We start from the raw sequence: 25,994 nt of genomic DNA on the forward strand, positions 1-25,994 counted from the left end.
GGAGCACCGCTGAAAGCCACAGGGCCTATTAGTGTGTGTGCGCGTGTGTGTGTGTCTGTGTAAGTGTGTGTGGTCTTTCACACCCAAGTCCCCAGGTCCACATGCACAGTCAAGGTGAAATCATACCATTTGCCTAGTCAGAAGTACCTAAACCTGGCACAGTCTCTTGTTCTATAGTCCAAAGTGTGCTTGGCAAAGTGACATATAAGTCACTTGGAATTTCAAGCCCCTGTGTTTTACTAAGAGAATTACATCTTTGTTTCTGTACTGCCCACCGGGTCAGAGAGTTGTTGCTGTGAGTAACAGAAAAAACATAAACATACAAGTACACAGATCTGGATATGTCTTTTGTGTTTCCCCCTTGTCTCACAGTTGCTTGCTGTGAGGCAGTGGAAGGAAGGAGTTTTGATATGTGGAGAATTTTAAGACCATATGTACGGTATAGCATCTCTCTCTCTCTCTCTCTCTCTCTCTCTCTCTCATGCCCCAGAGCTATCCATACTTGATTTTCACTGCAACAGTGGCCAATTGGGGTGAAAGCACTTGCAAAAATATATGAGCTTAGGAATTTTGAGATTTAGAATTGTTTGGGTTTTTATTTAAACAAACATTTTATTATTATAAAAGGTGGCTTATGCATTAGTTATGCATCATCTGAAAGCATCTCTTTGTTTTGAAAAAACATTTGGGATCTGAAAATGTGGGCATGCATATTTTAAGAAGCATGCCAAAGGCAACTGCCAAAATATGGGAGCTGTTAGAATATGTAGGCCTAAATAATTGAGACTCATGCTTATAGATTATTTTGTGAAGTCTCAAAGTAAGTCAACACCGAATTCATGCCATTTCATAAAAACATGCCCACAAGTCTGAATGAATCTCTATCTGAGTAAACTCCTAAAATTAATGCATTTGAGACCATAAAATTCACAATACAATGAAATCCCATACATTTGTGCAAATTATGTAGTTACGTATTATGTATAATATATATTATGCAATAGAGTAGTTTTTGGTTGGGTTTATTAGCTTTTATTTGTCAGAACAGAGCTACTCACTGCAATTGCTTGAAAGGTATATAGCTATCTGAAAAAGGATGTTCTAAGCAGCTAACTTGTGTCACTTTTGGTGGAGGGAGTGATGAAATAAAAACAATGACAAAATTCAGTCGCCTACACACTTTCATAACAACTTAAACATAATATGTCAAACTCTTAATTAATGTCTGTCCAGGAACTTTTTACAAAATCCTTTCCATGTTTGATGAAAGCTGTTGGAAGGATTTTGAGATACAGATTTGTAGAAATGTAGGCCAGTGTTGTAGTCAGACTGATTTACTGTATGCAACACAGCAGGGGTCTGTAGGGGATCCAGCTAGCATGTTTCCGAGGATTAAACTCTGATCGTAAGTAGTTTCTTAAGTCTACATGGTGCTTATTCAATATATTAACTTTTAATTTTTTTTGTCAAAAATTTTGAATTTTTAGTACTTCACAAAATAATGATGAAATAGCATTTGTCATAGCAATCTTTATGTCCAGGACAACCACAAAGAATAAATACAAAATTAAAACAACTGAAAATGTTATTGAGGTTGTCCAATTGGACAACTAAATTTGTCTTACACTGCAAATGTGGCACAGAAATGGTGCATTGACACAGATTTTTTTAAACGAGACACAGAGGCAGCATTCATGTATTTAAACAGGAATCATATTTCAACAAACCCTAAAACCTTAAAATAACAAAAAATAAAGATTTAAACAACTTTACTGCTCAAATACTACATGAGTTTTAAATACAAAAAAGTGCTTTTAAAAACGATAAGCTGAAGATTTCTACCTTTTTAAACCCACCAAAAATTGGCCACATTCACTTTCATTGGCCACATTCACTTCCGTTGTAAGTGACTGTAACCTCGATTTTTGCTGCTTTTTTTTTTAAAGAAAAGGAGGGATGAGTCGAAATTAGTTTTTGTGGTAATCAACATAATGCCATAAATTCTGCCGATTGAGCTTAATTTGTATTGAACCTGAAACATTCCTTTAATTATACTGTACACCCAATCCAAGTTCACATTGTTTACACATTTGTCTAATGACGAGATGAGAACACCAGACCGATCTCATGAGAAGTCGTACATCATTTACGAGTTGGCTATATCGCATGGTCTCGCATGACGTTTGCATAAACTTGTACAACTTCATCACGTGCAAATTTCCGGATGTCTAATACAGAAGTAAGCGCGAGAGGCGTTAAGGACATACTCATGCCTGTCAACATTTGGGTACCAAAATCCGGGAGACCTCTGAGCGGGGGGTGGTGGTGGAAAGCAGGGGGCTAGGGATGGGCGATCCAATACCAAGTACTTTAAGGCCAGAATCGCCGATATCAATACCAATACTGATACCTCTAATGAATTTAATTTTTACGAATTCCGTGGATAAAATTATTATTTTTTTTTTTTATAGATTTATAGGTCTAAGCAAACAATTATTAGGCTGCTTTGTTTACCTTTGAAAAATGTGTAAGTTTAAGCAACATATAAATCCACAAAATTAACCATAGATATTATTATATGGTTACTATTACTAAAACCATGTTACCATATGGATACTACAGTAATGCTGTAGTAAAGTCTACTACAGCATTAGACTGTTTACTACAGTCGTGTTTACTAGTCATGGTTAATACAATATTACTACAGTAAATCCATGGGTTGTTTTCATAAGGGTTAGGTTTCATAGGGGTATCATATATTAACAAGGATAAAAGATCACTGCCAATGTTTTAACACCTGAATTTAAATAAACCTGTATAAATGGTCACACAAGCCCATTATAAATTACAATACATGTCAAGTCTAGGTTTGTCATTACTTGGTGAATAACTCCAGATGCTGTTTTTCTGTCATTACCTCAGGAAAACACTGCTCCCTCTTTGAACAAGCACTATGAATGAAAGGGTGAGAGCTGTCTGTGACTGATAGTGTATTTTAGAATTTCTGCGCATCACGATGAGCGGAAGAATAAATTGTTCTGGTGCCATGCAACAATTTGCTCATATAATTATTATTTTCCACTTCGAAGCTTATGAGATGCATTCATATTCATGTTATATAATAAGATCACTGGTTAAAAAAAAGAAACCTTCAGAATCGATATTTTAATGTGAGGATCAATATTCTTGATAGCACGTCAGTATCGGAAGTATCGATACTTTAGTATCGATCTGCCCATCCCTAGCAGAGGCAGGCTAAATAAATACAAATTCTGCCACTGTGGTTTAATGTGCTGTGTAACGTCATTTTTCCCACCGTGTCCGATATTAAAATTAGTGCGACACACTTTGCAAAGGTGTGGGCATTGTTGATATGGCTTCGAGATATGAAATTAAATTCTTCCATCCAGCTGTTGTTAAATTTACATGTATATTTAGTTTTTTTCGCCAGAACGCCACCTGAATCTTCTCCTCCCATCTACCAGTGATGCTTGATTCAACTTCCCGCGTCTACTACCTGCGCAGATATCAACAGCTCAACTGGGTTGTAGGTTGCCAGGTTGAGGTCACAAATGAGTTAAAATTTGTATTATGTGTCGATTGTGTGAATAGGATACGTTTTATATGTATATAAGATCTGGCAACTGGACAACCTTGGAATAATATATTGATGTGATTATTCATATAACGAGATTTTGTCCATACAAATTACAGGAGTTTCCCAGGAGAAATAACAAAAAGGGAGGGGGGCGGGAGATCGGTGTGAAATACAGGAGAAACCTGGGAAAAACATGAGTGTTGACAGATATGAACATACTTCTTAATATTATGCTCTTACTCAAACCCTTATCTATACTTAACCAATCAGTACAGTGTGTAAACATGATAGGAAGCTGCTGTGGGTCAAAGAAGCAAGTAATTGTCATGTATTAGATGGAAATGATGTCGTCATTGGCTGTAGTGAAAGTCAGTCGCAAGATATCATACGAATTAGCCAAATTTAGAAAAGTCTACGAATCCTGACGATTTCACCATGAGAGTGTGTTAAACACAGATAATGTAAATGCAAAGAGAACTAATATGATCTTACCTTTGGGACAACAATATAATGTCATGTAATTTAAATAATTTTATTATATTTGGATCACATAAGGTTGACTTTATATTGTCCCATTTTTTTAAATAATATTAATTATCACTTTTTGCAATAAAAATTACTTGTGGACAAGAGACCTAAGCTTTTAAACAAGAAAATTATTAGTTTTACTCTGGAAAAGCTTATTGTTGAGGCCTGCCTATATTTGTTTATTCCCTCTTTTTCTTGTGTAGGATAGATCATTGGAACAATGAGAAAGAGCGTCTAGTGCTCATTACAGAGAATACCCTCCTTATCTGCAAGTATGACTTTGTCATGCTCAACTGTGAGCAAATCCAGAGGATTCCACTCAATTTCATCGACCGCATCTGCCAAGGCAACTTCTGCTTTCCACAACGCTCCCTCCTGACGTGAGTAAAACCCTCTCCCTCGTCTCCAGCTGTTCATTCACTTTTAAAAAGACCACATCTCATCTTCATTTGCCAGCAGTTCCTCATCTTTTCACATCTGATTTTCTCAGTTTCTTCTCAACTGTAAACTTTAGAAACAAAAAATACAAGCACTAAAAGGTTGCCACACTCCACTGATTTTTATTTCACCACCTGTTGCCATGAGTATCAAGATCTTTAACCCTTAACTCTTTCCCCGCCAAACACGGAATTTTCTAAAAACAGCTTACACACTGGCATACTCACAGTTCTGGTAATCGCTTGCTGATTCCTCTCCACCTTTTGCATGTCGTGTTATATTCAGCCTGGGCTCATTAAATTTAAATGGCCATGACCAAATTTTTGCAATTCAAAATGTACATGCTGTATAACACGTCTGGCTGCAGGTTTCCAGTGAAATGTCCAGCGGGGGGCACCAAAAGCCAGTGAAATGGCGTCGTATTCAGATGAGGTTTCAAGTTCAATTTTAGATGGAAGTTTTAATGATTAAAACATACAGTACCTCACTAACCTAAAACTTTAGCCTGAACCTAACCAACAGTGTTTTAAAATATAAATAAGACATCCTTACCTAATCTCATCATGCCTAAACTTAACCAATAGTGTTTTAAAATGCAGAAGTGAAATGAAGCATTTCCTGAAGCAACCACATCATTTTGTGTCGCTTGTATGACTGTCGGGTCACGTGCCAGCTTGAGATCATGGCTGGTCTTGAACCGTGGTCCTCTGAATCCAAAGTCCAACACTAGAGGTGAGCTACAGCGCAAGCTAATCACCTTGGAATAGGTGTATATAGGTAGGTGGGTCTGTATTACAAATGTTACGTTTTTCAAAAGATACATTAGAGTGAACATCCAAGTATATCATATCATAGAAGGGTCTGAGTAATAGAGAAAAAAATTGGTATTTATAAAGTTATATTATTTGTTGTTTATTTGAATAGGGACAGATACAAAAAGAAAACATAGATTATTACATAAAGAACAATCCGATGCCTGTATCACAGTGTTTATAGCCGTGGCTAATTCGCAACACCTGTCCCTAGAAAGGCTTTTAACAGTTTAGATATTAAAGGAATAAAAATGGACAGTGAATACAATAAAATGTCCAGAAACCAGTTAGCACCAATAAAAGTTAGTTTAGTAAATAAACACATTCACTCGAACTCACACAGATGCACACCTCACATACACACAGCTATACATTTCATATGGCATGATCACACTGCTGCTGCTGTATGATCCAGGCTTTTGTTAGTTTTTTGAAGGTGGACAATTTAGTTAAAGTCTTTATATTTGTAGGAAGCCAGTTCCACAGATTGGCTCCTTTCACAGAAAAAACATTTTGGGCAAAAGATGTTTTACAAAATGGAACTTTACAGTCTCCACATGTAGCAGCTCTTGTTGATCTGGAGGATTCCAGCCTGTTCACAAATTTACAAAGAGGCTCAGGTGCAAGTCCAGTCAAACATTTAAAAAAACAACTTTATGTGTCTAAGATTAACAAAATTAACAAAATTATGATTTTATGTTTACTTAAAATATAACAGTGATGGAATCGAATGGGCTTTTTATCTAAAATGTTTAGAGCACGGTTATAAAGCCTCTCAATAGGCTTTAGGGTAGTTTGGCTAGTCTGAGACCAAACAGTGGTGCAGTACGTCAGGTGGGACAGGATCATAGTGTTCAGAAAGACATGAGCACATTCAAATGTTAGACTGCTCCTGATCATTCTGAAACAGTTCATACTGGCCTTCATTTTTCTTGAAATGTTTTTAATATGACTTTTCAAATTTAGCTGCGAATCTAAAATCACTCCTAAATATTTTTCTTGTTCTACCTGATCGATGAGTTCGCCATTCATTTTAATGTTAAGGGAAAACACATAGATTTAGTTTTCCTCAGATTAAGTGTTAAACAGAATTTATTTAGCCAATTAAACACTTTCTCAAGACTTTTGGTCAGTGTACTGCCGATAACAGCTGGGCTTTTGCCGGACACATAAACCACAGTGTCATCGGCATACATCTGAAGACCAACTTTAGGACACACTTCAGGCAGCTCGTTCACATACAGGCTGAAGAGAATAGGCCCTAGTATGGTTTCCTGAGGGATTCCGGTCTTAATTTTACATGGGGCAGATTTTACATGATCAATAACTACACATTGTTCTCGGCCCTGTAAGTATGACTCGAATACATAATGCCTGGTGTGACGTGTTATAGAATGACAGTTTTGAGATAAGATGGCTATGGTTTACTGTATCGAATGCCCTCTTTATAATCGATTTGAGTGAAAGGGAATAAAACACACAGATGTTGTAGCACCTCTAGTGTTCATGTCACCTGGAAACTGCAGGAAATTGTACCTGGAGACACATATAACAAGTTTTGCAAAAATGTATATAAGGTCATGTTTTCAGTATGAGACTAGGTTGGCTAAATTGCCTGATAAGTGGAAGGTCAATATGTGGAGAGGTATTCTGTAGATGACAACCTGTTCAGTTATGAAACTCGACATGGTGCATAGGTGATAGGTGATAGATGATAGGTTCTTTTGACATGTTATCTGTCAGCCAATCAATTTGCGTACCCCGTTTGTCTAGAAATGTATTTGACTTGCCTCAGACATTTGCAGGTAAGCCTTTTTCACTGCAGCGCTGGAGAATTTTTGCACCAAAACCCTCCTCCTCCCTGGCATCACTTGTTTAGATCCACTTGGATGGAATAATGTCTATGTCTAATTGTGCAGCATGTCTTAAATGCTTGATGCAGCATGTCTGTGTATATTCTTAGCAGTAGCAAGTCTTCGTATAGAACTGCCAAGATCAATGTCACCAACTTTTTATATTCATGATAATAATTTATTCTGAATAAATTAAATATATTTTTATTTATAAATGTATTCTGAGAGCTCTCATGACTGAAATATATATTTTTTTATCCGAGTTATTGTACAGCACACTATCCTAAGTTACTAATTGGATTGATGTTTTGGATAAAGTGCCCAGGTGTTCCAACTGGGATCCATAATCTGTAATATTCTCACATTACAACATTTAGTATCTTTGTGAATATTTTAACCAATGATTCCCATTCATATCTGTACTCTTCTATGTCCTCGGTATGGTGCTTAAAGCCTTAAAGAATCAAATGAGGAAAAAGCAGAGACCATGAGTCATTTTTCTTAACCGTATTAGAGGTTTTTACAGGGTGATAATGCCCACAATGCAGCTCAGGATTTAACAAATGGCAGCAAAGGGGAAGGAGGCCAGAGCCTCTTTTCTTCTCTTAATTTTTTGTGTGGAAGGATTATGTGTAGGGAAATGGTATGTAAGGAGGACTTTATTACACAGGGAGGAGAGAGCTGTCAGTGCAGCTCTTGTGTAACCGATTAGTGGTAGAAATTAATGTAGCCCTTTCATCCAAACCTTTTAAAACTGGCTCAGGGGACACCAACCCAAGTAAAACTAATTTGATGAATAAAACGTAATGCGGCGTGAAGTGCTTAGGAGAGGCAGGCCATATTGGGCTGACTTTATCTCCCCACATTACATTCAATTATAAATAAAATGCCACTGAAAACCACCCTAGAGTGCTGGAGGAATAAAGGCAAGCTTTAAACCAATTTTTCTCTTTTTCGTCCTTGTTTCTTCTTTTGCTTAATAATTTCTCACATTTCATATAATCAATAATCTTACATTTCAGCACTCTTATCATTTTCTCCACAGAGTTTTCTATTTAAATTCATCTTCTCTAGGTTTAGGGAGTAATGTAATACATGTAACAGGTTTTGTATTTAAAATACAAAATATTAGTAACTGTACAGTATTCCACTACAGTTAAAATGTTAATAGTTGATAATCAGAATTCATTTACATTGAAAAAGCGTTTTGATTACTTAAGATACTTTACATTTTATTGTCATTTGTTTAATTTAATATTTAGTCTTTTCAGTTGGAAAACAAGTCAATTTGATTTGTATAGCGCCTTTCACAACACACATCGTTTCAAAGCATCTTTACAGAAGATAAGGCATTAACAGACGATAAAACTAATGTCTATTATGTCGATGAATCATCATTGTGTAATTAGATAAAATATGATTATCGTGTTTAAAAATAAGTAATTAAATAATAATTGTTTTAATAACCCCAGTGAGCAAGCTGAAGGCTGAAAAACATTTATCCATATAAATGATGCGATCTGAGAAGCGGTGAAACAGCGGTGAAACAGCGGTGAAACACTTTTCTTACGATGTGTTCCATTCATACGAGCTGATGGAGGGCGCTCTAACATGGTTATGAGTGAAAAGGTGGATATGACATCAGTGAGGAACTTTCCCATTTCAGAGCTTAATATAGAAAATCCACGTACAATCTGAAGATATTGTTTTGTACAAGATACCTTTTGTTTTAGAAGAACTGTATAAGATATTTGGCTTTTTTAGAAAATGTATGAAGTAATTATGTAATATTTTGTCTTGCTGTACTTGCAGATTTTTTCACTTGTTATTAACTTATTTATATACTTGTTATTATATAGTTATTAACTTGTTTATAGTCAAAACAAGTGGGGGAAAAAAACTGTGCTGAAGAAGAAATCCAAAGTATTAATATTATGTTGCTGACCTTGAGTAATTTAACGGAATACATTCATATTAGATATTACAGCATGTATTCTGTAATCTGGATTGGAATACATTTTAAAAGTAACCATCCCAACTCTGATCCTCTCACGGAAATCTCACTCCATTCCTTTCATCTCTAATCACTCCAAGTAACGAGCTCTTCTTTCTACTTTGGTTAGTTATTTTTGTCACCTTAGTTGACATTTGTCTTCTCCCTACTTAATGGCACAGCTAAATACTTAAAATCCCACAAAGGCAAACTTTAGTAATTATTTAATATTATGGGCTAGCATCACTAAGATTAATTTTTGCATCTGTGAAATGCCTCTGGGCAACATGTGATGTAAGATCTTCATGTCACCAAAGTAAAAATTGTGAAGTCCCATTGTTATAATGCTTTAATTTCTGCATTTTAAGGAAACTTTTAGTGTGTTACACATTTGTGTGATTCACTATTACTTGCCTTGCGGCATCAGAGGTTACCACTGAGGATTGTTTTGTTGTCATTGGTTTAGTTATGACTCTCATGTGCTCAGCAGTAGATTAAGAGACAGACATCATTTAACATTAGGCCTGCACAGAATTTGTAACCGAAAAATTGGACAGAAAGCTCGAGAGATTTCAGCAGAACTGGAACAGCCGTCATTCACAAAGTTCATTGCATTGAACAAAGTTCAAAGCTCATCCCACACCCCTACATTTTGGAAAATGTGATATTGCTTTCAGTTACCAGTAAGTGTCGAAGGGATTAACATATTTTTCCATATTTGCATTGATTCTGAAGAATTCCATACATTGTTGGAACAGTATAATGGAATTAGGAATTATATTAAACTGTCCATATGTCTATGTCATTATGTAAGGCATTTTATAATAGAATTAGTCCTGTTTGACAAACATTATAAGAAAGATAAATTACAAACAATTAGACTCCACCATTAAATTCATAATACATCGGCTCATTTTATCCGCTCACAATTTCTATTGTAAGGAATTAACTTTAATAATGCAATTATTATTAATTAACTTATTAGAGTAATATTATTCCCATGGCTTATTGAAAATAATATCACAAATATTTTAGATATGGTTCTGAGCTTTGAAGCAAGATCTTTTCAAATCAGTTGATGAGATTATCAAAATATACCATAGTCAAATTATCTTTGAATACAAAAAAAAAAGACTTATTGCTAATCTAAACATAAACACTAATCTAACACATAGACAAGCATGGACACAATTTGTTGAGTAAAGTGAACAGAGTGACTTGAGTGAGAATTATCTATACAGAGAAAAGGATATTTATGGAGTCTGTAGACAATGCCTTAATATCCACCACTTTCAGCAAAAGTCTGGAGATGTGCTTGTGTATCGTTGCGTTTCCTTGTGTTGCTTTGGTTCTTAGATTGTTTATAGAAAGTCCTGGTTGTTCCGTTGATGTTTTGAACCTGTTTTTGAAAATATCATGAATGTCTGTTGCTGGGATGATGAAGGGAGGCTATGAAGCAATGCCTTTCGCAAGGGAGACTCGCGACTCTTGTCACATTGGTGAGTTTTAGCGCAAAGAAGAGAAGGGCTTCCTCTGAACTTTGTGTAAATTCATGCCGTTTTGCTATTCTCCTTGATCAGCCATTTGGCACTCGTTAATTATCTCAAATCAACAACATAAAGGGAGCATCAGTCTCCCAAGAGGGGACTCCCTGTGGGGAGTGTGATCTTGGACAAGTCTCCTTTATTGGCCAGATGTGGTTCATCTCATTTAGCTGGGCCATCCTAAATTTAGCGTGCCATATTGCCAGTCTCTTAGTTTTATGGATTTGAGGAATTGCAAGGTTAAAAGGTTGGGTTTCCCTGAATTCAAGTCATTTTGCATAGCAATTGTTCTTCTTCTGCACCTAATATACTACAACATATTGGTAGTTCAGTCATGCCAACTCTCTGAAAGATTTAGTATGTAAATGTGGGTATGACATATAGGATAGGCTATTGGTCTTGTCAGACTAGATCTGCAATGCTGCTGCTACAGAGCAAATACGGAGACTTGCAACTGCTAGTAAATATACATAAATACTGAGTTAGCATGTGGACATGCTGATGCTGCTGCACAATTAGACAAAATGCAAAACATTCTGCATCGAGCATGTTACATGCTGCTGCACAAATAGATATAACATACAATCCCGCAACAAAGCAGGGAAGCTGCACAAACACATAAACACAAAATGCAACTCCCCAAACAAGTAGATCTATCGCCAAGACTTGTGTGCTGCTGCTCCGAAGAGCCATGTGCACCGAGTGTTTGCAAGCTAGGTGTGCCTAGGCCGTACACCAAATGGTGTATTGCTAATACACTAAATTTCTATTTGTTCCTCGGCTTGCTTAGCCTATTAGCTTAAATGCTAGTGACTTAAATTTATAGTGTGTACCTGAGCCAGGAAAGCCCGTAGATTATTTAACTAGTGATTTAGCCCATCTATGTGTGAATTTATTTAATTTAATGACCTAACGAGCGATGTAGCGATGTGTGCCAGCCAGATTTGGCTAAGGCTTTCATTGTTAAGATGCTCTTATATGTGTCATGGCCAAAGCAGACCTTACCATGCAAGCTGATAGAAGGAAACCAGCAAACCACCTGAGCAAATAGCATTTTCAGAGAAAGAAAATCTTGCAGCGTACTGCAGAGAAAGCTAGCTCAACTGCAACACTGAGCCAATTAAATGTTAGACCAGAGAGAGACACAAGTTGATTGGCTACCTGATAAAAAGTCAGAGGATCTTTCAGCACATGTAACATGTGAACAAGCCAATTGGCTAACAAATAACAAGTCTTAACAAATCAGATTGTGCATGGCTGAAATTTGCATGGCTGAACTTTGGTAACATTTATACTGCTTGCCATCAGTTATCAGCAGGCCAACACCAACATAATAGTTAGATTCAATTTCAATTTCAATTTCAATTTCAAAACACTTTATTTGTCCCCAAGGGGCAATTAATAAGGCCACATAGAGTAACGTAACCATTATACATTATAACATCCTACATTAAATAAATAACACAGTGTACATGAAATACATATTAATGAATACCTAATATACATATATTAAAAAATAATTAAATCAAGACATAATAAACAAGAGGGCTAGAGACGGTTGAGAATTTAAAAGCTGCACCGATTTGGGAACAAAGGTTGCCTTCCTCCTTTGTGTCCTACAACATGGACAACGAGCCGTCGCCGTGAAGGAAGCCACTCAAAAACAGAGAACATTACATGTGATGTGTCTCGCAAGATCCTTCCAGCCAACCTCAGCGTTTGCTGTTCACTTATAATAGAAAGAGCCCTAATAGGGAGTCCAATAATTTTTGAGCAGACTTTAACTGTGCGCTCCAGACTATTTCTATTTTGGAGGCTTATAGAATGAAACCAGCAGACGATGGAAAATGTAATGACACTTTCAATGTAGGAGTAGTAGAACATAGTGAGCAAGTTCTTACTAACTCCAAAGGAATTGAGCTTCCTTAAAAGATACTGCCGCTGCTGGCATTTCTTCAGTATCTCCTCTGTATTGGAAGTAAATTTAAACAGATTGTCAAAAATCGTCCCAAGGTACTTGTACTCCTTGACAATCTCTATAGGCTTCCCGTGAATAACAGTAGATGCTGCCATAGCCACCTGCCTCTGCTTATTAGAAAAGGTTACTACCATCTCTTTAGTCTTATTCAAGTTAAGCTCCAAACAGGAAATGTCACACCACTCAACAAATTCCTGAAGGGCTGGGCCATGATGCTGTGAAGGGCCTGAAAGCAGAGACAGTAAAACGGTATCATCGGCAAACTTAATCAGATGACAATTAGGTTGAGTAGATCTACATTCGTCGGTATACATAATGAAGAGCAGAGGTGAAAGGACACATCCCTGGGGAGAGCCAGTTGAAGTATATAGGAGGTCAGAAAGATATTATTGACCAGCACTCTCTGAGACCTATTGGTTAAAAAATCAATTACCCAGAAAATCATTTGGTCCTCCAGATGAAAACGACTGATAAGTTTCTCAGCAAGAATATGTGGCTGTAGGGTATTAAAAGCCGAAGAAAAATCAGCAAACAAAAATCTGGCTGTGGTATTAGGAGACTCAAGATGCTTATGAACAATGTCTGTGATAAACACCTTTGCATCATCAACCCCTCTACCTGCATGCGATAGGCAAACTGAAGTGGATCCAACTGTGAAACAGTTACTTTAGTGATATAGTTTTTAATAATCCTCTCCATTGCCTTTATCACAAGAGAGGTGAGTGCAACAGGTCTCAGATCGTTTAAGGATTTTATGGAACTCTTTTTTGGTATCGGAATAACAGTGGAATGTTTCCACAGTTGAGGAACTACACCAATAGCCATAGATTTCTGAAATAAAGTCTGAAACACCCCCCCCAACTGCTCTGCACAGTATTTTAAGGTTCGGCCACAGATAGTATCCGGCCCAGGTGCAGATTTAACTTTGGTCTTTTTAAGAGCTTGCACCACCTCCTCCATACTTATAGTAAAGGCAGAGTCACCAGATTTTAAAGTAGAAATTATTGTTTCCACTTGAGTGGTATTGTCCGTCTCAAATCTGGTGTAGAAAGAATTGAGATCGTTAGGAAGAGATGTTAAACTACTTCCTACAACCTGAATGTGCCTACGAGCAGTGGGAGCAATATTAACTGCTGCCATATTCTTAAGACCCTGCCAGACTGTATGGAGGTTTCCTTGAGTAAATGTTTGCTCAATCTTGTTCTTATATTTCAGTTTAGCAGATTTAATAGCACGCTTGACCTCTCTGTTAACCTCCTTTTTTTCATACTCAGTGCCGGTGTAGAAAACTCTCTAGATAATAGTTTTACAATAATAATATAAGAAAATAATAAGTTCTACATAACCCCTGCACCTTTTTCTTCATTTATTAAATATTTTGGCTAAATTGATAGTGTTCTCAGCTATTAATAAAAGTGCAGTACTCCTTTTATGTTTAACACATTTTACCATATTTGCAGCCGTTCATGGAATTCCGTTGATTTTCCTCTAAAATCAGAAATTTAAAATTTAAGTTTTTTGACAGTGTATGCAGATTATATGTGTACTTAATCATCTGTCACTACAGTGCTATGTGATGGGACTGTGGTCTGTAAATCTTTACTAAGAACATAGTCTTAGACTTTGCTGTGGCTGAATAAAGGATTATGTAATGTTTTCTAAAAGTGCTTCTTTCCCAGACTGTCTAAACATGAAATTATGCATTTTCCCTAACCCTTGGTTTTTGACGGAGCTTAGCAAACTTCTTCATGAGAGGGATGTGGCTTGGGCAAAGGCTAGAAATTCTGGGGTGGAGGCCGATAGGATTAATTTTAGACGACTACGAAACCAGTTTACAGCAGCTGTCCGTCATGCTAAATCTGAATACTATCTAGCGGCCACTACAGACAATCTAAATAACCCTAGGACTTTTTGGAAGTCTATCCAGTCAATTTCGTTAACTAAATCTCATAATGAACCGCCTCCCCATATCATTAGGGACGATATTATTATCTCGGAAAGATCAGCAATGCTAGAATGTTTTAATGTACATTTTGTTGCATCTGGTTCTTTGTTTGACCAATCTCTATCTACAAAAACCTCCACTTCTGATGGTAATGCTGCGGGAAGATGTCGTGTTGGCCAGCCATCGTTTTCAATCGATGATGTGCATAAAGCCCTAATGTCATTGGACATCAAAAAGCCTGCCGGCTCAGATTGTTTAGAGCCATATTTTAAAAAAATTGCTGCAGATTTTATTGCTGAACCGCTCACGTATATTTTTAATTTGTCCTTGGTTCAGAATGTAATGCCATCAATTTGGAAATCTGCTTATGTCCTCCCCTTGTTAAAGGGAGGAGATCCTATATTGCTAAACAACTATAGGCCTATCTCCAATTTGTCTGTGCTGTCAAAGGTCTTAGAACGACTAGTAAGTGAACAACTGAAAGAATTCCTGAGTGTTAATAATATCCTATCAGAGTTTCAGTCAGGTTTCCGACAGGAACATAGTACCATCTCTGCTTCATTGAAGGTGGTGAATGACATCATTGAGGCACTGGACCGCAAAAAGATGTGTCCAGCTCTTTTCATCAATCTTTCTAAAGCATTTGATACGGTGAACCATTGTATTTTAAAAGAGAGACTGCTCAACATTGGTCTTTCTGAGAAGGCAGTTGGCTGGTTTGAAAATTATCTCTCAGATAGGACTCAGTGCGTCACTTTTGACGGTATTTCTTCAGGTTTCTTACAAGTTGTATCAGGGGTTCCTCAGGGTTCGGTGCTGGGCCCACTTTTATTTACCATTTATGTAAATGATCTTGGTTCAAATGTCCATAATGCTCTGTTTCATTTTTATGATGACGACACAATTATTTACAGTTGTGGAGAAACCCTTCACCAGACTTTTCAGTACTTGCAGGATGCCTTTGCTGTTGTACAATCTTGGCTTTTTGACTCGAAGCTTGTGTTGAATGCAAATAAAACAAAGACAGTTTTGTTCTCAAATAATAGGAACTCCACAGCTATCCCTCCAAACATTGTAACCCTGCAGGGAAATCTAATAGAGCGTGTGGCAGAGTATAAGTACTTAGGGCTTTTACTTGATGAACATTTGACTTTTAAGGCTCATATCCAAAATTTACCCCGGAAACTAAGGTTAAAGCTTGGGTTCTATTTTAGGAATAGGGCCTGCTTTTATCTTGTAACAAGGAAGAAATTGGTCGAGGCTACTTTTCTGTCTCTTATGGATTATGGTGATTTTTTTATATATGCACACCCCGAATAAATATTTGCACCAACTGGATTCAGTTTATCATGGCGCACTGAGATTCATTACAGGGTGCAAACCCTTTACACATTGTTGCACTCTGTATGATCTGGTCCAGTGGCCCTCCCTTGCTCAGCGCAGGCTAACCCGATGGCGATTGTTTATATATAAATCCATTATTGGGACATTGCCCCCTTATTTATGTAGGCTTATGTCCTTCAAGCCCAGCATTCGCTCTCTGCGGTCTAATGATAATCTCCACATGATTGTGCCTAGGGCTCGAACAGAGTTAGGGAAGCAAGCATTTAGAATTTCTGCTCCATCAGCGTGGAACCTATTACAGAATGACTTAAAACTTGATAACTTGGTCTCCTTTGGTCACTTTAAGAGGCTAGTAAAGTATCGGGTAGCAGGCACAATGGGCACCTGTCCCTGCTTCCCAAATTAGGATAAGTCTATTGTATTGTAATTTGTTACATTGTATCTCTAACTGTTGTAAGGCCATTGTATTTTTATTTTTATTTTTTATTTTTTTTTAAGCGTGGCTGTTTTGTATTGTTAATGTATTATGTTTTGCATGTTTATTGTATATTTTGTATTTTATGTGAAACTTTTATTGCGGCCTTCTTGGCCAGGGCTCCTTTGTAAAAGAGACTTGTTCTCAAAGGATGTGCCTGGTTAAATAAGGGTTAAATAAAAAATAAAAAAACATCACTCATGCATTTATGTTGCATCAAAATGTGTTGGGCTCGGAGGCAATGTTTTCAGCATCTGCCAAATCAAAACATACTGCGATTGAAACAAGCAATTAATCAAGAAAAAAAAAACATTGGACGAAAGGCAAAGTGATGACAATATATTTCCATAGAGACCTAGAAGAGATTATATGTTTATATTTAAATCTATATCAGTTCATTTTTTATGTAATTATTTAATGTGTATAATTAAGTTGTTACATTTACTTCTTAAAGGGGTTATGAAATGCCTTTTTTTATTATTATTTTAATATGTTCCTTGAGGTTCAGCTTATAATATTAGTAAGTAATTATTTATATATATATATATATATATATATATATATATATATATATATATATAGAACAGTCTTATGTTTGTGTGGCAGGGCGGGGCCGTGTCGTGATCATACACACCCGGTCCCTTATCAGGCTAATCAAGCCACCGAGAGGGATAAAGGCTGACTGCAGAGGATTGTGCGGGAGAGAGAGAGATCGTTTACGGACATGTCCGTCATGTTTGTGTCGTTTGTTTGTTATTCATTAAAATATTATTTATATTGTCAAGCCGGTTCTCGCCGCCTCCTTCCCGGATTTCGGCACCAGTGTAACGTAGTTGATGGAAAGGAGGAGGCAAGAACCGGCTTGCCACAGTTTGTTAAACATGATAATTTTTTATCATGTTTTCATCAGGATCACGTTTGGTTTTGAAAGCTGCTTCCCCTTTAAGACTTGACAGTAAATGTTATGTTAGTCAATGTTATGATTATATCCCTTTTCTTGATTGACCTGCTCTGTCCTTGCCATCTCATTACTACTGGGTGGGCTATGGAAGAGATAAGAGATAAGGTAAAGTAGATGTTAATGTGTTGTGGAGGTGGCCAGACACAAATGTCTACCGTAGTGTGACATCACAATGTGGAGGAAATAGACAACGAGATGTTTTGGCTGCTTCGTTTCAACAAATGCTCTTTTTGCAGTGAGAAGGAAGTTTTTAATTCTAAAATTTACCAAATATTTTAAAGATTAAGGAAAATGTAATTACTCGTGTCATGACCCCTTTAAATGGTCCTTTACTCTCTTTTTATTTAAATTTTTTATTTATCTCAGATTGGAAATTGTGTCACTGCTTGTCTTCCCAATAAGGCCAGCATTAATTATTGGGAATTTGGAGAATGGTGGTGAATGATAATCTAAAAAAATTACATTAAATTAGAGAATTATAAATACACACAGCTGGTGGTGTTAAAATGCTTGAGTATGAGTTGTAAATTGAAAGTTGATTAATCAAGTATGTTTTAACAAGGTTTAAATCAAGCAAACTTGCATGCAAGTTTATTCAAGAAAAGCATCTCTACATTCGTCCAGCAGAGGGGGCAATCTTACACATCTACAACATCAATGAACAGTTGCCAGTTCATACTAACCCACATCTGCACTCTATCCAAAAAAAACAGTTTACATTAGGTCAACCTGTTTAATACACTGTTGATAGTTACTAAAATTGCTTAAAGCATTTCATATTTATCCAGATTCCCTAGAGTAGACCATTCAATCTATCTGTACTGATTCCATCAAGTGGTGTGGGTGGGTATAGAGTGCACAAAACTAATAACAAAACTGTATTGCCGCATTCAGTGTGGTTGACTTCCTGGGAGGGATTAGCTAAAGTTTACATTGGGATTTGTTATCCTTTTCTTAACTATGTGTCAACATGCTTGTGCTTGTCGAGTTTTTCACTGTATTGACCATGTCCACTGCGTTCATGTAGATTAATGTGTCAGCATTGTTTGGGCATCAGAGATTTCATGCTTATTTGTCACTGTCAGAAACGTAGCACTAACAATCTCTGAGTCTTGTGAGTGTTTTATGTTGAGAGCCCCAGTTTATGGCGATTTAATGGTTTTATATAAATACTGTATACATATATATATATATATATATATATATATATATATATATATATATATATATATATATATATATAATTCCTATATTACACAGAAGCATGATAGTGTATTCATTACTTGTTATTTATTTCCCTGAATCTTTACCTCCTAAAGAAAATTAGTCACTGGATTAGTGCCCCACCTTAAATTTCTTCCTCTCTCTCTCTCTCTCTCTCTCTCTCTCTCTCTCTCTCTGTCTCTGTCTTTCTCACTTTTACTTAGGGCTGGGCAATACAGATAAGAAAATTATATCAAGTTTTTTCATTATAAATATTAAATAAAAAAATGTTCATGTACTTGCTTTTTAATTCAGAGGAACAAACATTTCGACCAAACATCCAGCCACTGCTGTCAAGTAGATTCTGAATATTTAATATGCAAAGTAAAATGCAGTGAACCTAGTTAAAAGTAATAAAGGCATGTTTTAATAGTGTTTTTCACTAAATGAGTACCTGGAAAATGTACATTTAAAAATGTGTAAATAAATATTATAACACCACTATAACTGTACATAGTAATAAAAAAACTATATTTACCGAAGTACAGTTAAAAAAAAAATAATAATACATTAAAATATGAAACTTTTTAGGATACACTCAAATCGGTTCACAAATCTGTTTCAACTGACTCACATAAAAGAATAGAACCCACCAACTTGCTGTTTTTTTCCCACTGAATTCATTAAATCTTCTTGATGCTCTCATACTCACAAATCGCAAGGCAATGAAGGATCGCAAATGTATTCTAATGATTGTTCAGGAAAATTGATGGCAGTTAAAAAGCACATTAAAATCATCACAATATTTACTGTTTAATTACATTTTTAATTCATTTGTTTATCATTTCTTTTTAAATCATAACAGACATATTATAAATATTCTATATTGCGAACCACTTGCCCTGTCAGCTGTAGAAGGCCTCTGATATTCATGAAGTGTTTTGACTTACCAGTCCTTAACCATACACAGTGCAGCCGACCACTACAGGAATTTCAAGATGCTGCACAAAGCTTATCTAAGAATACCCTACTGAAACAACTAGCATGCTGGTCACCAAGGTTTGTTGTGTTTTGGTTGTTGGTCCCCAGCATGGGATACTCGTGTGTTGGAATAACGTCATGGTTACTGTTGTAACCTCAGTTCCGCGATGGAAGGAACGAGACGTTGTGTCGATTGTAGTGACACAAGTGGTCTCTTCTGAGAGCCTTGCGTACCTCTGAACTTGTCAAGTTGGCAGACAGAATTTGCAGGCCCCGCCCCTAGACATACAGGTATAAAGGTGTCCGACAGGTTTTCACTTAGGAGCAGAGAATAAGGTTACAGTGCATTACAGTGGTAGGGATAGTGACTTGGCAAGACGAACACAATGTCTTGTTCCTTCCATCGGGGAACAGAGGTTACAACAGTAACCATGCCGTTGCCCTTCTGTCACTCACTCAACATTGTGTCAATTGTAGTGACACGAGGGGTTGCACTTCAAAACGCCATGCACTACCCGTGTTACGTGACTGCCCAGTCAGGTGCTAGCAGGCTGCTGCGTGCTAGAAGCAGCTAGGTCAGTTGCACGTAAACCCTCCCCAAAGCCCCCAATAAAAGGTGTCATATACCGCTCTTACCGTATCGCGGAAAATACATCAGAGGGAGTTGCATAAAGCGGGAACTATGCCTGTGGAGCCCAAACCCAACACAGAGCACTCGACTCATGGTGGGTCTGGCGGCGAATTCCTCCGCTGAATTCACCGGCCAGAGGGCTAGGGAGGACGAGCATCCAGGAAGCGAGAGCTTAGTGGCTAACCTGGGAAAGAAGGCGCACTGGATCAACTTGGTCAGCTGTTTCGTATTACCAAGTTCTACTAGCTCGGACCTGACAAAACACGGGATGAGACCGACTCAACCTTGAGGTTGTAGAATCTAGCAAAGGTGTTGTGTGTTGCCCAGCCAACAGATGTCTGCTAGGGAGGTGCCATGGGCCAGTGCCCACAAGGATGACAAACAGACGCCAATTGAGGGTGTAAAGCTGCCTGTGGGAGCTCTGGCTTGGTTGATCATGTCTACGACTGCAGGTGGTAGACCGCTTAAGTTTTCCGCGTACCATCCAGGGGCCAGACATGGAGGTTCCAGAGGTCTGGGCGTGGTGCCAGAGGGTACTCCGTCCCTGAGAAAGGATGTCCTTCCTCAGGGGAATTTGCCAGGGAGGTGCTGTCGCGAGGAGCATGAGATCCGAGAACCAGGTCTGAGTGGGCCAGTAACGAGCCACTAAGGTGGCCTGTTCCTCGTACTCCCTGACCTTGCACAGCACCAGTACAAGAAGGCTTACTGAGGGAATGCGTACTTGCGCAGCCCCCGGGACCAGCTGTGTGGTAGTGGGAGTTGTCTTGGGATGCAAAGAGATCTATCTGTGCCCTGCCGAAGCTGCCCCAAATCCGCTGGACCACCTGGGGGTGGAGCCTCCACTGTCCGCTGAGTGAGACCTGTTGCGGTCGCCCGGGATATGAGTGGCGAGACGACTGCATCCGGGGTTATGAGTGATGCCCTGGCCCGAGGAACCAATCGATTAACCGTGAGGGGGGGCGGAGGTTCCAGTGCTCACGGCGGCCCAGGAAAGCATAGCGGACATCCATGCATCAGGCTCCAACTGGGCGAGCAGACACGAAGGTGTCAGCCCAGACAAGTCATCAGCATCAGACGCCGCTGTGACGCTCTCCGATGCAGCTGCGAAATTGTCATCCAATTCCGGGGGCTCAAAGGAGGCAAGCCGCACTCATCCCGAGCTCGGACGGAAGCAAGCAAGAGTGCCAGGGGGTGGGTGGTTCGTGGGGTTTTACCTGGTGAAACCGAGACCGTCGTCATCCCTGAATCGCCTTCAACGCCAGCCGGGTCATCCTCAATCCCGTAGGAAGAATGAATGATGCTGGGGGCGGCTGAAGTGTCTTTCTCTCATGAGAAAAGAAAGCCGCGACCGCAATGTTGCTATATCTAGGTTCTCGCACTGAGAACCATTCATAAAACACTGCCTGCGTGTGTTCACAGCCCAGGCACAAGAGGCAGCTTTTATGACCATCAGAAATGGAGAGAAATCGACCACATCAAGGAACTACACAGAGGCGGAAGGGTATCTTCAAAAAGACACGTCCTGAAAAGGACGTTCAACGCCTGCTGTGTATTGCTCTTTTATGAGTGGAAACTCAAATCTTTTAGAGGAAATAAACTCTTTTAGGAAGAGAAACACTCTTTCAGGCAATGAAAGTGTTGTTGAAGCGCCCAGGGGCGTGGACTGCAGAGGAGAAAGCCGCTGGAATGCACCTTAGATCCAACAGCAGTGCTTATTGCCAGTAGAGGTGAGTGGATCAGTGGTGAACTCAGCTTTGCTGTTGCACAACCGCTTGGCTCTGAAGAAAAAATCTGTCCGACATTCACTCGCCTTTTATACCTGTATTTCCGGAGGCGGGGCTTGCAAATTCTGTCTGCCAACTTGATGTCTTATCCATTTGACTCCAGTGGTTAAATGAATGTCTTCTAAAGCAATATGATCGCTTTGGGTGAGAAACAGATCAATATTTAAGTCTTTTACACTATAATTGTTTTCTTTTGGTCGCTCTCCAGTGCGCGTCCACGAGGGGACTCGGTTTACGCTGCTTCTCACGTGACCTAACCGCACTGGAATTTTCAAATGAAAACAAAACCAGTGAAGCTTGTGAAAGGCATTCTGTTGTAAACAAATAGTTTTTGTAAACTTCCGGTTGTCATGTGTCAGTTCTCACGTGAACACGCCAATGTGCTTACATCAGGCGAGAGGCAGCGTGAACTGATTCACCTCATGGACGCGCACTGGAGAGCAACCAGAAGTTTAACATTTATAGTGAAAAAGACTTAAATATTGAGGTGTTTCTCACCCAAAGTGATCGGATCTCTTTAGAAGACATTAATTTAACCACTAGAGTTGTATGGATTACTTTCCATACAATATATGACTGTCTGTGCTTTTTGGAGCTTTAAAGTGCTGATCACCATACACTTGCATTTTATGGATCTACAGAGCTGAGATATTCTTCTAAAAAATAGTTTGTGTTCTGCTGAAGAAAGTCATGCACATCTGGGATGGCATGAGGGTGAGTAAATGATGAGAGAATTTTCGTTTTTGGGTGAACTTACCCTTTAAGCCTTTCTCCTTTGTCATGTGTCTTCATGGTTTGTTCTTGTTCATGGTTCTTGGTCATAGTAATACAGTAGTCAGAAGTCTCATCTAGTCTAGTTGTAATTCAAGCTAATGTGTTAAGTTCATATTTTTGTTTTGTATTCACTTTGTATTGAGTATATGAAACTGCAAACAAACTGTTCCTTCACAACTCGTATTCAAGTCAACATATTTTTCTGCTCCTGCATCAAAGTTTCACTGACACATTTTACTCACCCTAATGTTGTTCTGAATCTGTATGACTTGTGTTGTTCCATGGCAGACAAAAGGAGATGTTAGGCAGCATGACAGCTACAGTCACCATTCACTTTCATTATGTGGAAAAAAAGATGCAGTGAAAGGGAATGTGGACAGACTGATCTCACAGTGAAATCAGAAATGGTTGACTGTAGCTTAATTAGATCTGCGCATATTTGAAACAGTGCCCCCAGTGGCCAAAGCGTTAAGTGTCTTTGGGTATATGGGCAGGTGTGAGTTGAGCTCTAATGCTGTAATACAGTGAAGAGGAATGCATACTTTGTAAACTGTACCAATGACAGAATTATCCATTTTGGGTCATCAATCCCTTTAAGTTTAACTATTCTGAGCCAGCATAAAATTGTTTTAGATGGTCTTTTCAAAATAGTACTTTGGAGTGTGTTTGTTTCTGTTTATTTGTGCGTCTTTGTGCTCTAGAAACATACCTTTTAAGTGTCGTGGTAGTTTTTTGTCCAGTAGGAAACATTACATTTGACAGCATTTCTAGGAATGCACCCCTGTGTGTAACGTATCTTGGGGAAGCTTATGGGGCATGCATGACAGACTCTAACATCCATTTTTCACTGTGTTCACCTCTTCTCTTTTTTTCTGTCCCTCCCTCTCAATCTTTCTCAATCATGTCGAGTGAGGGAATGAATGTGTGTGTGTGTGTGTGTGTGTGTGTGTGTGTGTGTGTGTGTGTGTGTGTGTGTGTGTGTGTGTGTGTGAGAGAGAGAGAGAGAGAGAGAGAGAGAGAGAGAGAGAGAGAGACTCGTGGCAGTGATCAGTGAAAGCTCAAGCCTGTATCATAAACAGTAAATGTCTCAGGCCCTCTGGCTGCTGCAGCCTAGCCCTATACCTGTCTCAACTGGCCCTCGTGTACTGATAGCTTACCTCTGGAATCACCTGGAGATCTGGAGTGAACTTACACACACAAACACACACATTAAATATACAACTGCTTTTACACAAACAATGAGTGCACGTGCTCATCTACACACAAAGCACATTGTACACTTTTTAACCAATATACACAAACTATATATAATCTGCACAAACAGTCAGGTTTTCTGCTCTTTCTCTGAGCCGGGCTTTGTGCCTCCCTATAATCACCTTTCCTCTCTTTTTCTCTCAACACAAGAATTTATTCAGCTGGGTGTAGCCACCAAGACCTCAGCAGCCATTGTCAAGGTCTGAGAGTGTTAGTGTAAACACAGGCAGCACTGGGTGAGCTGGAGACACTGCCTTGCCCTGTAGTTATGTTATTTCTATGTTTGAGTCCCTCGTTCTCTGTAGCCTTGAGGTATGAGTGTTTGGCAGCCACTAGTCCTGCTTAAGGTGTGTTCAGGAGTCTATTGGTTTAGCCAAAGTACAACACACTTGGAAATACAACACAATCAATTTAAGCAGCTTCTCTCTTCTCTCAGTGTACACTGCATGTTCAAATCAACTGTTTTGAAGATGGGAATCTATCTCCATAGGTCTCCATAAAAGACATTATTTATTAGAGGTGTAATTAAAACTAAATAGCTCACCTGCAGAATTCATTGGAAATAATTATTCATAAATGACACACCTTTAACTTCCCAAACAATAAATTAACTAGTTAAAGATTTAAACATTAGAAGGACATACAATGTTTTCAGAATATATAATTTAGAATAGAAAAACTTATAGAAAAATAGAAAATATATTTTTTAAATAGTTCAATAAAAATATTAAGGGTCTATAAGTATAATAGTGGACTACTTTGACAACCATTCCAGTGTTCTACTTATTACGGCTCCAGCATTTGCAATATTCAGTGCACCTATGTGGAGAAAGTTATGATTGGGAAGGCAGATTCTTTTTATTTGTAGGCCTATTTAAGGAGCCATCAATGGTTTTACCCGTGGTTACTGTTGCATTACTACAAATACCACTATGGTACAAATTTATGGTTACAAAATACACATTTTTATAAATTTTCATCAAGGCAATGTTGTTTTTTCTATCATTTAGAATCAACGCAGTGAGATCAAGTATAAAAAGCAGAGTGGAATGAGTTTTGGGGAGAACTGAGAACAGGGGAGAGTGAATGTGAGAGAAAAGGAATTAGATGTTTCAACCCTCAGGCTGAATGTATCCATCGATCAGATCATCTCAGAAAAACAAAAAAAAAGCACTGTTAAGACCTCCTGCGGCTACACAGTGAATGCTTTGTAGTGATTACAGTTCACGCTTGACTTTACCTGGAGCCCAGTCTGTCTACAAGAGTAAAGGAGGACCGCTAGGTCAGTGGTTACGTATGTTTAGGTGCCATGGTGTTGTGCTGAGGGGCACATCAGTCTCAGTAGAAGTCTCTATCTGAACAGCCCTCTTGTTCATCAAATGTTAATAGTGAAGCATAACTTCACTATTAACAGTCACAGGAATCACAACCTTTCACACCATGACTGATGAAGAAACGTTTTTAGTCTATTGTGAAAGATGCTTGCAAATTATGGAAGGATGCCAGCACAATTTCAAAGAGTGAATGTTTGGAGGTTTAAAAGCCCCGTGTTTGCTCCCAGGCGCGCTCTTGTCTTCTGAGGTTTCATCAGCCTAGAAAATACTAAAGACATCCCCTCTAGGCTTTTCATTAAAATCTATTTACTTAAAATTGCAAAAGAAAAAGGCAGGAGGAATGAAAGAAACTCTGATGAGCAGAGGGAATTGCCTCTAAGCTCAGCAAACATTACGTTGGCTTGTGCATAAAGGAGGCGACCTGAAGAGAAATGGTGACAGTTTTGGCAGGGAGAGGAAAGCTGGGGGGTCTGGGTCAAGCTAACCAAATTGCAAGCGCGAGTGTATGAATCACTGAGCATGTACAGTAATTCTGTTGTTTTTAGGGGCTTGCAGATGAAGCAA

At 38.4% G+C, this 25,994-nt stretch overlaps 1 protein-coding gene across 1 annotated transcript in view; it reads left to right on the plus strand.

Annotated features, from left to right (window-relative positions):
• Nucleotides 1-25,994, plus strand: part of LOC127654067 (tumor protein p63-regulated gene 1-like protein) — a 65,626-nt gene that overhangs the window by 32,755 nt on the left and 6,877 nt on the right. The window contains exon 4 of the mRNA XM_052141038.1: nucleotides 4,330-4,506. Coding sequence (XP_051996998.1) covers nucleotides 4,330-4,506 — 177 coding nt within the window. The remainder of the gene's footprint in view (nucleotides 1-4,329; nucleotides 4,507-25,994) is intronic.

Source organism: Xyrauchen texanus, chromosome 13 (genome assembly GCF_025860055.1).
Source record: "Xyrauchen texanus isolate HMW12.3.18 chromosome 13, RBS_HiC_50CHRs, whole genome shotgun sequence".
In the NCBI taxonomy this organism is placed as follows: Eukaryota; Metazoa; Chordata; class Actinopteri; order Cypriniformes; family Catostomidae; genus Xyrauchen; species Xyrauchen texanus.